General features: G+C 42.2%; 1 protein-coding gene across 2 annotated transcripts; it reads left to right on the top strand.

The window, feature by feature from the left end:
* The first annotated feature begins 48 nt into the window (after positions 1-48).
* ASMT (acetylserotonin O-methyltransferase) lies at positions 49-12,801 on the top strand. 2 transcript variants are annotated; one of them, XM_005502545.3, is made up of 8 exons: positions 49-3,583; positions 4,920-5,094; positions 6,245-6,374; positions 7,144-7,212; positions 8,266-8,384; positions 9,336-9,476; positions 10,699-10,821; positions 11,468-12,801. In XM_005502545.3, the coding sequence occupies exons 1-8, from the start codon at positions 3,506-3,508 to the stop codon at positions 11,677-11,679; spliced, it is 1,047 nt and encodes a 348-aa protein (XP_005502602.1). In that variant the 5' UTR covers positions 49-3,505; the 3' UTR covers positions 11,680-12,801. The 2 variants fall into 2 exon arrangements, with proteins under 2 accessions (XP_005502602.1, XP_064930541.1); XM_065074469.1 differs by lacking the exon at positions 9,336-9,476.
* Positions 12,802-13,833: the final 1,032 nt, after the last annotated feature.

The raw sequence follows: 13,833 nt of genomic DNA, 5'->3' as shown, positions 1-13,833 counted from the left end.
TGAGAACAACTCTGGATTGCTTGTGATGGTCTCGAAAAGACATTCTTAGTCTGAGTTTGTACTATAAAGAAAACTGAGAGGGGAGGGTTTGCTTAGAGAATGAGCTGGGTATACAGGATTTCCTGCCCATTCCAAATGTCTGCCAGTAGCATAAGTGATGTAAGCAGGAAAAAATTAAAATTAGTTGGTGTTAAAAGCTGACAGAAACAATATTTATCTTACTAGGGAAATGCCTTTATTGTAAAAGCTGAGAAGAATTAGAAGTAATAAAAAAGAAAACTAGTATTTCATTAAAACTGGATGTTTTGTTTCAAATAAAAAGTATGATACTGAGTATCTTGGCTTTTTAGGATTCTTAAAAAAAAAAAAAAGGGTACAAATTTTGTGATCTTAATGCACCTCTAGGCCATCTGACATAAGCTGGGCATACTTAGAGGCTTAATAATGGTAGCGAGGCACAGTTGTTTCTGCACTGGCATTACTGAGACTCATGATTGTCACATCCCTGAGATTGTTGCTTACAAGGAAGGCTGCATGTGTGATCTACCATTTCTCACTGACAGACACATTAATTTTACTAAATCTGCTTTGTTTTAGATAATTTCTTACTTTTAAATGCTATGCAAAACTTAGTAATTTTTTTTTTTTGTGTATATTTGTCTGTAGTGAGTCACTTAGGCAAAGAAAAATTCATTACCAAAATAAAACTGTGGAGGTGAAGTAACAGCTTTAGCTTGGACGTGGTCTAAGCGCTATGACAAAAACCTTGATGGAGTTTTCAGAGAAAGCAAGCTGTTGCAATTTCATCTTCATGAATTCATTTGTAGCTTAAAAGGAGCTTAAGCTTTAAGCCTCACTATTTACTTGGAAACAGCAACACACTGCATTTGGCTTTGCATCAGTCTCATGTCAGTTATCTGCAACCTCATCCCTTGTATCTCGCTACTGGTAGTAATCCCATTAGATGATTACATCTGGTGTCTTCAGCAGACAGGTTCAGTCATAACTGAAAAAGCACCTCAAGTGGGTTTAATTAACTGTGTAGTCATTTGATTACCAGACCCTCTTGTACTCTCTAAGTTTGCCTTAAGTGAAGTCAATCTCTGGCCCGTTCAGACATGCTAGTCTACAGCTTTGCACATAACCATCTGCTGTTTAGTTGAAACTATAAGAATCAAGGATTGAGCATGTTCATAATCGTGAATCTTAAATGTAGCTGTACTAAATGTCACTGTAATATCTGATTACGAATCTGTGGCTGAGCCATTTGAGGAAAGCGGTCTGTAAGCTGGTGAGCAGCAGCTATAGCTAGAGTCATTTTGTTTGGCCCAATGGAAACGTATACTTTAGTGTGGCTAGCATTTGCTTCCAGCATGGCTTATGGCCTGGATCTGAATAGCTCTTATGAAATCAGTTATCCCAAAAGTGGCAAATGTTTATGCTTTGGCAAAATTGCACCAATTTGTTTCTCAGTAGCAGGCAGGCAGAGTTGCAGAGTTGGCCTTTGGCAGAGAAATATTGTGTTCTTGAAACTGTTGTCCAGCCTTTTCCTTCAGAGGAGACATGCCTTGTTAAATGCAAGCTGTATGGGTTCCACGGTCACTCCGGCAGAGAAGCATGTTGTGATCTCCAATCTCCACAGCACAAAATAAACAGAACATTGGTGTCTAAGCTGTACCAGACAGTGAAGTGTGGTACACTAGTAAGGCAATGGCACTGTAGTTCCAGGCGACACTGGCCAGGGTGTGGCGATCTAAGTGTTTCTGCAGATTGGTGCTTGCTGTAAACCAGGTGTTTGGACCCAGTGTTCTGGTAAAACAGGACACACAGTGGTGTTAGAACATACAACAAGTACTGTTCCTGAGTTGTGTATAGAGGGGAAAAAGGGTGATAACTGACATCTGTTTTCACCTGAGAGTTGCAGTGTGTGCCTGAAAAGGTAAGATTTTGGGCATTTACAAGCCAGATCAATGAACAGTGGGGCAGAGAGGTTTTAGGAAAGTAATCCAGGGTTTTAACTTTTGGATGAAAGGCTTATGAGGTATGTTCTGTGTGAAGTCGGAATCCATTCCACATCTGGTGCTTGGCAGTCATTTCATTGTTTCGTCGTAAGGATTTTCTGCATGCCTCTGATTAGTTTTGCAAAGCAGGGGAGGAAGACCATGGCAGCCAGCTAGAAAACATAGAACCATTTGTCTTCCCTCAGCACCCTGCTCTGCCAAAACATGCCAAAGCACAAGTAGAACACCCCTGCCCACCACCACTGGCAGCTGCCAAGCAGGCATCGCCTTTGAAGCCGGTATGTGAGGAGATACCTGCAAAATACAGAAAGAGAACAAGAGAAGATTTAATTCCTTGCAGATTTCACGTGAGTGATCCTCGTTAGTGCAAACAAGTCACTGCAACAAAGCAGCACAACAAACAGACTCTTAGCTTCTCTTTGGACTGGCTGCTTCTGCACTTAGGGATGGGGTGTACCCCACAGCCAGCCCCAGGGTCACCTGGAGCTGTGCAATCACAGCACATTTCCACTCCCCTCTGCCTATGTGTCTCTGTTTCTTTTATCTTTTCCATGGGCATGGCTTGCAAATGAGGCCAGGGAAGCACACCCAGGTTTTCCACACCTGGGTGGAAATTATATCAGGCACAGGCTCTGGTGGGATGCTTTCTTATTCTTCAGCTCCTTGTGTGGAGGATTATTTCCTCGGCAGCTCTTGCCTGCTCCTTAGTAGCTAAGCTGGTTGTTTTATTCGTGTGGGTGAGGTCTGAGCCCCTGGGTACATGACCCAGAGACTGAGAAAGTCTCTTTTTCAGCATGGTGGAGGTAAGTCCTGTGCATATGTCTGAGTGGGGAGTGGGTGGAATTAGATCTGTGGGAGATGCCAGGCTTGGGCAGGAGCATGCCATGACCGCTTTCAGCTGAGCTGATACTCCTTCACTCTTACACCCCTGGGAATGTCCACATTTCACTTGGAGAATTGTGTTGCCAAATTGTTGTCTTTCCTTTGGGGTCACATCAGTGGACTGACTGACATATGTAAGGATTTCTATTCTTGGGAAGTCTTCCAGCATCAAAAAGCCAGCCTGATGGAGGAGAGCTCCTTTTGAACAAACCCCGAGTAAGACTCTGCTTTGGTTTATAATCTCCCAGTATATTGCACTCAATTCAGGTTCTTGTTGCTGTTCTGGGCTGAATTCTGGTTTGCTTGTGACAAGCTTTCAAGTGCTTCTGAAGTACCAGTGTGTTAACTGACTGCAGAACTGACAATACAAGCTGGAATCTGCACTGCTTCTTTACCCTCGTACTTGATGATGGAAGAGCCAAAGAAACAGCTGAATCTGGCAAAAAGACCCATTGAAGCCAAAGAACTCAGCTACTGCGTTTTGTAACCAGTGTGTTTCTCAGAAGCAATGAGATTAAGTGGATCAGCTGGTGTGCTCAGTGCTTGGTGGAAATAAGCTTATTTAAATTAAGAGGACCAGAGAACCTGTGCCTCAGTCTGGAATGAAAATGGGTTCCGCAGAGGACCTTGACTATCCTCAAGTCATCTTGCAATACAGCAGTGGATTTTTAGTCTCAAAGGTAAGAAATATAACAGTCTTGGATAGATGCAGACAGAAATATTCAAGGATCTTACGTTAGTGAGTTAGGATGTAACTTTTTGGGAGGAAGACCATCTCATATTAAAACATCCTGTCAGCTCATCTAGGCAGGAAGGAAATTTGAAAAGAAAAAAGATCTGAAAGTGACCTGACTTCTCAGAGTAGACTTAGCATTGAGACCCCTCTGGGCTCTTGGATGAGCAGGCCTTGTCTCTGTATGAGGCTTTATAAAAAACACAGTTTATAGCTGAGGGCTTGCTGTCTGACTGCCTCAAATGTGGGATGTTCCTCTGGTGGTGGTATTTCTTCCCAGTTTTCACTTTTGGAGTTCGAGAAACAGAAAGCTTACTTCAGTTGCCTTTTCCCCTTCTGTTAAACCATACAAAAAACAAGTCTTTTCTAATGTCTTCTCAAAGAATATGCATGCTTCCTTCTCCCATGGTTTGTCTCTATGTACTGTGCAGAAGGCTGAGCTTGAGAACTTCACTGTGATCTCAACTTTGGTTAAATATGTTCTTACTGAGGGTAAAATGACCTTCCTGTGGACTTTATCAAATCATTGTAGATGCATCAACTCAATTGACTGCCTGTATTTGTTACTGTTTTAGGGGTGTTTGTGTGGCCAGATAAGTAGGGTAATACTTGTAAACTTGACTGTGTGCAGCTAAAGGAGGATGTTTTTCTTCTGTGTATTTACATATGTCTGTCTGAAGGTTGAAGCTTCTTCCTAGAGATGTTATACACCTCCAGTTCTGTTGGCCTGAATGAGACAATCCTTTCAATTGAGAGGATCCTCCCTGCTTCAGGAAGACCACTGCAGTCAAGCACTGAAAATAGGGACCACAGGGTGGAATATTCCTCCCTGCTGCAACCTACAGGAGAATCTCTAGAGTTCACTGGAGCATATTTTAGACCCTTAGCTAAAGAACAAAAACAACAACGGAAAAATTCACCACTACACTGTCTTGTCATTGAGTCTCCAGGCAAAAAGAAAGAGATATTGAGAATGTTCTCTGAAACTAAGGAGGAGGCAGGAACATTCACACTCAAAACTCAGTCTCTAAATCTGAACCTTTGTTAGCCAAAAACATTGGTTAGCTTTGCCGGGAAAGGGAAAGAAATGAAAAAGGTGCATTACGAGCACTGTATGGTATTATTGGTGTTTGGAGAAGCTTCAGTTTAATCATTGGACTTTATATGAAATATGATTTTTACATGGATAAAGTGTATATTTTTTCCAACAGAGCAGGTTTAGAAATGCGGTAGGCTTTGGTGCTTTCACTTGATCTCTCATTCTCACCTTTCCTTACCCCCAGGTTATGTTCACTGCCTGTGAACTGGGGGTGTTTGATCTTCTGCTGGAGGCAGGAAAGCCTCTTTCTTCAGATGCCATTGCCGCACGTTTGGGTACCAGCACCACAGGGATGGAAAGGCTGCTGGATGCCTGTGTGGGACTGAAGCTCTTGACAGTAGAGCTCACACAAGAAGGAGGTAATAAAGGCAAAAGGGGAAGAAATTAAATGACTTAAACCTCTGATGGTTTTGAAAGTGAGGCAAGGTGTGTGGGGAGAGGTGATATCTTGTGTAAGGTCAGTTGCTGTTGCTGAAACAAGGAGAGAATCACCATCCATTCTTCAGCTGAAAGAGAAGCAGCAAATATCAGCATGATTGAAAGTATAAAGTAAAACCCAGGTGAAGGGCTCCATGTCTCTAAACTTTGTGCCGGAGCCTCAGGTGACCTTGGAGAAGATATTCAGGGTCTCTGCAGAGCTGGTCTCAAAAAAACTCTGAGGTGTGGGTGTGATTTTTAAACCTTAGGATAAAATGCAAGGGTAAATGGGCAGCAACATGATTTTAAAATGTATTTTGTTTTTGGTTGATGTTTTGCCACCATGTGAAGTATTTTGTTAGGTTGTTGATCTGAACTGACAGGTGATTTAAGTTTGCCTGAGCATCAAAAACCTTGGGTCCATGTGGTCAGAAGGCATCTGTGGCCATCAGAAAACTGGTCTGGACTAGCTAGTCTTCTAAGTTGTGTCCCTTGCTCTGGCTTGTGTTGTCTTGTCTTGTTTTAGGGCTTTTACTGTAGTTGCACAATGACTTTAGGGAGAGCAGGGTCTATCTTTTGTTTTCCTTTTGTGTGCCAGTCCTGTAGGTGAGATTTGTTTGAGTCCTCTAGACATTCATGTGTCTGCAGATGGTCCTGCACTAGTGAACTGAGAGAGGGTAGGTGTGGTTGGCATGTTGTTTTGGGGACTTGTCTCCCACTTGTTGAGGAGAAAAAAGACTTGTCTGCAAGGGCTTCTCCTTTAAATAGAGCATACCAAAAGTGTCCTCTTATAGCAGAAACCCATAGGTAAATGATGACCCTCATAAGGCATTCCTCTTGCTGTTCTTGAAATAAATGTTTAGTGCTGGTGTAAGCGTGGGTAGACAGTGTTTACTCACACTGAATAGGGCAACACACATTTCAGCAGCCCTCACCCACTGCTAATTGCAGTGGAGGGAATGATTGTAGAAGTGATCTGGTTGTGTCTTGGGTCATATAGACAACTTCTGGTGATAAATACCATGCTGTAGAATGGTCTTGACAAGGTGGTATATCATACCTGTTAGTTAATGTATTTATTTCACCCTTTAGCTCTCTACAGAAACACAGACATTTCCAACATCTACCTTACAAAATCAAGTCCCAAGTCTCAGTATCATATTATGATGTATTATTCCAATACAGTCTACTTGTGCTGGCACTACCTGGCTGATGCTGTGAGGTAAGGGATCTGTGTGGCTCCTTTGAGTGGTGTGTTTCTGGGGAAGGGCATGATTAATATGTTGACTGGGTCTCAGAAAAAAACAAGAGTTCATTTTGGTTGTTAACACAGCCAATGTATGTTCTTGTTTTTTTCTTATTTTCCCTTTGTGTGTGTTCTTGTTTTCCTTTTTCTTCTGAAGGTAGAGATGATCTAGGAATCAGTTTTCTGTGTGTTTGACCTTCAGGAAAGCACTTGATCATTACAGTGGGAGCAATCATGGCTAAGGATACTTCTATTACAAAGGTGTATAGAAGTACTTTAATATGGGGCTACAGTCTCACTTGTTCCAATCAGTGCAATTCGTGGTCAAACGTGGTGTGTGTGATGGTGATGATTGCACTAGTCTTGTATCTTTGCTTGAGATGTGTTCCCATAAATCATAGAATCATAGAATAGTTTGGGTTGGAAGGGACCTTAAAGATCATCTAATTCCAACCCCCTCTGTCATGGCCAAGGACACCTTCCACTAGATCAGGTTGCTCAAAGCCACATCCATCCTGGCCTTGAAAAGTACTAGTGAAAGGCTGAGAAATGTATCAGCATATTTTGGGGTGGCAAATGAGGGTACCTTCATAGCCATTATAGACAGACTGGCATATATTGTATTCTGTACAAAGCTGAGCACCTTCCACAGTGATGAACTAGCTGAAACTACAGTCCCAAGGTGTGTTTGGGGTAAGAGAAAAACAAATCCATGCTCTCATGTTTTTTGTGCTTGCTATTTTAGAGAAGGAAGAAACCAATATGAAAGAGCTTTTGGCATTTCATCTGAAGACCCTTTTGGAGCAATGTACAGGTAATCATTAGTATATTTATAGAAATAGAATTCTTCCTACTGTAGATAAAAAAAAAAAGTTTTATTTATGGCTCAGGACAATTAAATATGATGATGGGAGAATCCCACTCATCAGAACCATCATGTAGCATTTTCCATTATCAACAATATCCATTACTGGGACACTGTCTGATATTCTGAATAGAAGTATATAATTTCCTATTCTGAAAAACTGTTGTGGTTTAACACGGCAGACAGCTAAGCACCACACAGCTATTTGCTCACCACCACCCCCAGTGGGATGGGGAAAGAATCAGGTAAAAAAGTAAACCTCATGGGTTGAGATGAATACAATTTAATAGGACAGAAAGAGAAAATGTTAATAATAACAAGGATAATAATAAAAAATTAAAAACCAAGCAATGCACAATGCAATTGCTCACCACTCCTCAAACAATACCCAACCAGTTTGCAAGAAGCAGTACTCCTGACCAGTTCCCCCCAGAATATATTCTGACCGTGATGTCATGTGGTATGGAATATTCCTTTAGCCAGTTCAGGTCAGCTGTCCTCACTGTGTCCTCTCCCAGCTTCTTATGCACCTGGCACTGCATGAGAAGCTGAAAAGTCTGTGACTGCTTAACAACTAACACATCACTGTGTTATCAGCATTATTCTCATACTAAATCCAAAACACAGCATTATACCAGATGCTAGGAGGAAAATTACCTCTACCCCAGCTGAAACTGGGACAAAACCATATCTCAGGTCTCTGGCACAGAGGCAATGGTAGTTGAAGGAAAAAAAAAATCCCTCATAAGCCTGAGAATTAGCAGCTTAATAAGCTATTGGACTTGAATAGTATTCATTCCCTATTGAAATGTGTGAATTTATGGCTGTACCCTTCTGCTACAGTAAGACTCAACATAGTTTTATGTTCAAAGAGATTGTATTCTGTGTAATTAAAAACAGATATTAGAGTTTAAGATAAAACTTGCAATAATTGTATGACAGAAATCACCAAAGATATTATAAGTTACCTTTTCTATGTGCTGTGTCTGTTTGCATTACTAGATCAGAAGAAGAAATGCTGAAATTCATGGCTGGCCAGAACTCAATATGGGGTATATGTGGCAGAGATGTTCTTTCTGCATTTGACCTTTCCCCTTTCAGGCAAATCTGTGACCTGGGAGGTGAGTGTCAGATTTTTAGCAAGCCTTTGAACTGTCTTCTTTTACAAGCTCTGAAAAGAAAAATAACTCCTATGTTATATGATGGGAACAGCAATGGAAAACAGGACGTATTTCACAAATTTGTCAACAATAAAAAGAGAATTTTACTGGTTTGCTTGGGCTAAAAAGAGAAACGTGAGACTGATGAGAGTATTAGGAAGCTCAATGTTTTTCTCTACAGAGTGTCATTTGTGTGAGTAGTGTCTTATTCCCCTGTGTATGTGGCAGCTTTGGCATTTTTTTCTTGCCTTGCTTGATACATTCTGCTGGTACCAGACTCTTTACCTCCTTCCCTTCAGTCAGTGTTGTTGAGATATTACCTGCAGCCTCTTACCCTGCAGCACCTGCTGTCCCAGAGCTGCTCAGTGCTGCCAGGATTCATGGGACTCATCAGGCTCCCTGCTGGGCTCTATTGCTGCTTCCCCAGTGCCTGGTTGAGTGGCTCTGTTTTTAATTTTCCACCTTCCAGTACCTATAGCTGGGGCTCGGTGAGGGTAACAGAGCACTGGAACAGGCTGCCCAGGGGCATTGTGGAGTCTCCTACTCTGGAGGCATTCAAGACCTGCCTGGACATCTTTCTGTGTAGCCTCATCTACGTGTTCCTGCTCCGACAGGAGGACTGGACTAGATGACCTTTTGAGGTCTCTTCCAATCCCTAACATTCTGTGATTCTCTGATTCTGTCTGAGGGGGTGCATAAGAGCTGTATGGCTGGGGCTGAGCCCACAGGCCTGGGTGCTGCGGGCCGTGGAGATTCCTGCAGAGCAAGTGGAGATGGTAGCCCCTCCTGTCCCTCCTCTTCTGCTTTAGCTTCCGTGAGGCTGAATGCACCATTTCCTGCATCACTTCATGGGGATGGTGATGAACAGGTTGGTTTTTTGTCAGTACTGACCTTCTTTTGCTCTCTCTAAAGGAGGTGGTGGAGCTTTGGCCCAGGAGTGTGTTTCTTTGTACCCGAAGTCCATGGTCACAATTTATGACCTGCCAAAAGTTGTGCAAGTAGCTAAAGAGCAATTTGTTCCCCATGAGGAGCATCGTATCTCTTTCCATGAAGGTAGGTGTGGACAGCAGTGTAGTGTTGTCACAGCTGTGGCTCCTGAGCCCTTTGACTGCAGTCTCCAGCTGCCCCTTATGCCAGTCTGCAGCCGCCTCAGCCCAGGTCTATGGTTCATTGCTACCACAGGGCTGTCCCAGTTGTGTATCTGAGGCTACCTTCCATTAGAGACACAATTCAATCATTCAGCAACCCAGAAGATGTTTACTCCTGAACAAAGCTATTTCATTTCTCCAGAAGAAGGGTACTTTAACAACAACAAAGTCCTGCAATTTTGAATAACTGTCATGCCAGTTTATAGTTCTTCCTCGCACTCTTTTCTCTTGTGAAGACCTCCTGGCAGATGTGCAGGATGCCAGGCCAGCTCTGAGGAAGGGGTTTTCCTTCTCTGGTCATGACTGATTGACTTTCAAGTCAAGATATTTCAGGCTTTGAATGAGTGAGAACTAACCCATAGTCCTGTTGCCTGGTCCATAAATCTTTCATGGTCTTTGCAACATCTATTATGAAAATTAGTGTAGGGAGATTTAATTTTTAATGTTACAAAAGCCTTCAAAGTGTTGGAATGACTCAATATTGTATGAAGCTCAGAAAGCAGAAAGAAGCCTTGAGGAAGGAAGTGGTTATATAAATACAAAAATGGAGAAACACAGGAAATGTTACTTGTGCTAGCGGTGCAAAGAAATGGGAGCAGAAATGAAGTCAGATGCAGAAAGAAAAGACTGAACGCAGTACACCAGGTGCTGAACAAAAGACATGATGATGAAGCTAGTGCTGGGAGGTGAGAGATGTGTATTTTTTCCTTGTGGATTTACCTCTGTGGTTACTGAAGTTCTTTGAAAATTTGCTTACATAAAGGGAAGTTATTTCATTCTCTCCATGATAGAAACCATGAGAAACTGTCTCCTCTTCTTAACGCTTTATGAATCTGAATTCCTGTAATTGGAGAAAACTTGGACTCAAATATTTTCTGGTGTATCAAAGGCTGTTTCGGATGAGCTGCCGCTTTTAAATGTTTCTGGCCTTATTGAGACTAAACAAGAATAAAATCCCCTTTTCAGTGCCACAGAGGACTTTTGCCTGGTAACTCTCTTGCTGTCTGGTATGGGTGATGGATGTGGTAAGCCCAGAGTCTTTAGAACTGGACAGAACTGAAAATATTTACTTAACTCAGTCCTCTATATTTTGGGGATTTTGTGTAACATGTATTCTTGCTTTACAGGAGACTTCTTTAATGATTCAATTCCAGAAGCTGAGCTGTATATTTTATCCAAGACACTGCATGATTGGGATGATGACAAATGCAGGCAATTGCTGACAAAAGTCTACAAGGCTTGCCAACCTGGTAAGTGTGAGCTCTTGAAGAGCAAAGCAACTCATGCCTGTCAGTAATGTGAAGCACACCGGTCTTAATGCTTAGTTTGGGTGGCAGAGTTTTGTGCAGGGGTTTCTGGGTTTAGTCTTTTTCTTTCCTAAATCAGCCATGTGCAGCTGAGCTAATAAGCCTGATCAAAGTTCTCCTTATTTGGCTTCCGGTTTTAGCCTTGTCCTCTACAAGGACTTGTCTTTCAAGGCATTTAGGTGTAAGAACTTGGGATTTGGGTATTGTTTAAATAGACAGGTGTACATGTCACAGAAAAAAATCCCATTAAACATCACATTGAACCCTTGTGCTTTGAAAACACTGCCTACAGAGCCGGGTTCTTAGCAAAGCCAGTAGGCTCCTGTGGATTTCAGCTGGGGAAAATGGGAAATTTCTATCCCAGCTGTAGCATCCCCTTCAGCCCTAGCACGTCAGTACCTAGGTAGCCAAGCAGAGACACACTCTGATGCTTTTGCTCTTTTTTTGTCTTCTGCGATGCTGGAATATGACTTAATGTAGAAGCTGCTTCTTCCTGAAACTAAAGATTAAGATCTGGCCTAGTAACTCAGCTGAAAAATACCTCACCTTCTCAGAGCTCAGCCTGTTTTATTTCTCTTAATTTAACCAGGTGGTGGAGTGCTGCTGGTTGAATCGCTTCTGAATGAAGATAAAAGTGGACCTTTGGAAACCCAGCTGTATTCAATGAATATGTTGGTCCAGACAGAAGGAAAAGAGCGAACAGCAGCAGAGTATAGCAAGCTTCTCGAGGCAGCTGGCTTCGGAGACATTCAAGTCAAGAGGACTGGAAAACTCTATGATGCTGTTTTAGGAAGGAAATAATAGCACCTCCTTTATGTGTCTAACAAGACAGTGGAGAAATGTGATGTTCTCTTCTTAGAAGACAATCATCAACTTAGCTTTTAGTTAAGACAGACAATTTTTTGTAAGCTGACATGTCAGGAGAATCAGTAATGAGGGACCTGGATGGATTGTGAACCTGGCAGACTGGTTAGGGTTTGCCTTTGGAAGGGAGAGAAAGAAATCAACACCTGTGTTCTGGTTTAAATGAAAGCAAGTTAATTTTCTTTAGGCAGATAGAAACTCTTCTTTTTCACACCTAGCACAGTTGTTGTTTAGATCTAGTTGGAGAGTAAGAAGATAACACACAGGGACAATGTTAATGTTTTTCTTCAAGTAACTTTCCAGTGGTTTTGAGTTGGAACAAGGAGGATGTGAGAATTCACTGTTACTAAGGTCTTTCTGGGCACTCTATCTGAAGGTGTGAGGCGGCCAGGAAGGGAGGAAGGGATGGAGCAGACCTTGACTGACATCCAGATTCATCAATAAGAATATTCCATGCTGGTAGCATCATGCTTCATATTTAGTGTGAGCTGGGTTTTCTGGCTGGAGAGACCTGTTGTGGTTCTGCTCCATTTCAGTTGAGTTGTGTTTGGAAGTTCCTTTAGTTCAGCCTTTTACTGTTTGGCTGTTTTGTAGTTGGCCTCTGGATCTTTCTGCCTTTTTGGTCTTTTCTTTCCCTGGGACTGGCTGTTCAGAACCAGGCTGCTCTCTCTTTTCCCAGGACTGGCTGCTCATCATAGACGGAGTTCATGAGGAGTTGCATTGAGTATCTTTTATATTCTACTTCTATTTAATATATATTAGTAGTAGTATTGTGTTACTTTGTTATTTTATTAAACTGTTTTTGTCTCAGCCCGTGAGTTTTCTCCCTTCTTTTTTTGATTCTCTTCCCTGTTGTGGGGGAGGCAGGGAGTGAGTGAGCAGCTGTTGAGGTTTTCATTGCTAGCTGGAGTTGAACTACGACAATGTGTTCCACAAGAAACAGGTAGTTTGTCTGCTTCTGATTTTTTTCATTCTTTCCAATTTCAACACTGTATATGACAAAAGCATAGCTGTACTTGTACTTGGATTGCTGCAAAATTAAACTGGTCACTGTTCTGAGCTCTGTTACCTGCATTTTCATTCCTGTGAACTGATTTACTATAAACAGACCAAATTATGTTACCTTGTGGTTAGATTTTTAAGAGTTCCAGGAGAAATCCTGCCTGAGCCTTGGGGAATTTGGCATGAAAAATGAAATTATTTTTTTATTTCCTCTAGATTTTGGGTTGAGTTATGAAAAATAATTTTGTAGCTTGAGGACTGGCTGGAGCCCAGGGATGATCTTTACAGGGCAGGCCTTGAGACCACAGCTGAGAGGTAGAATGATGCAGCCAAGTCATTCAGTTACACACGGGGGAATTCCTTATTGGATGCCTCCTATTTCTTTAAATCATTTGGTTAAGCACAAACTGCCATAACCCATTCAGTTCTTTGAAGCAGAATTACAGATTACTGGAGTGAGAAATGTTTGGAGAAGGCAAAAGAAAGTAAGTCTCTGTACTGTGTCTTGAATACAAATTGCATTTGCACTTTTAGCTGGATACTAGAGGAGCCTGATAGTCCACTCGGAATCTACAAGAGCCCTCTTCCTTTGATTGTAGGTGGAGCATAAGGAGAAAGTAGCCTCAGTAGGGAGAAGTTGGCCTTTTGTCACATTTTGTGATATCAAAATCATATCACAAGGCTGTAATGGTCCTTTTCATCCTTGAAAGCAACAGGGCACTTGTACCCAAGCAAGATCTTGCCCACTAGATATCAACAGAATATTGCAAGAGTTGGGACAAATGGATTTGGAGAGTTCCCTCATAAGCTGCAGTCACTGTGCAGCATTCCCTACCTGCGAGTTATGTGCCATGAAGGTGACTTTGCCAGAAGCTGCAGCCTGTGAGTAATGTGTTCCGAACACTCGCTCACTTCCCAGACAAGGTGAGGTGTTGCATCCTGCAGCAGCCAGGCACGAACGCAAATAATGAAAGGAGGCTGACCAGGTCTCTGTTTATTCCCCTCGCATCCCAAAACAAGAAGTGTTCAGAGATATTATTTTGCTGCTTTGACTGTACCAAGCAGCCAACGAAGTATGCTGGGGGAAAG

This window comes from Columba livia, chromosome 1 (genome assembly GCF_036013475.1).
Source record: "Columba livia isolate bColLiv1 breed racing homer chromosome 1, bColLiv1.pat.W.v2, whole genome shotgun sequence".
NCBI classification, from domain to species: domain Eukaryota; kingdom Metazoa; phylum Chordata; class Aves; order Columbiformes; family Columbidae; genus Columba; species Columba livia.
Note: the sequence above shows the minus strand (reverse complement) of the source record. Positions and strands in the feature narration are given on the sequence as shown.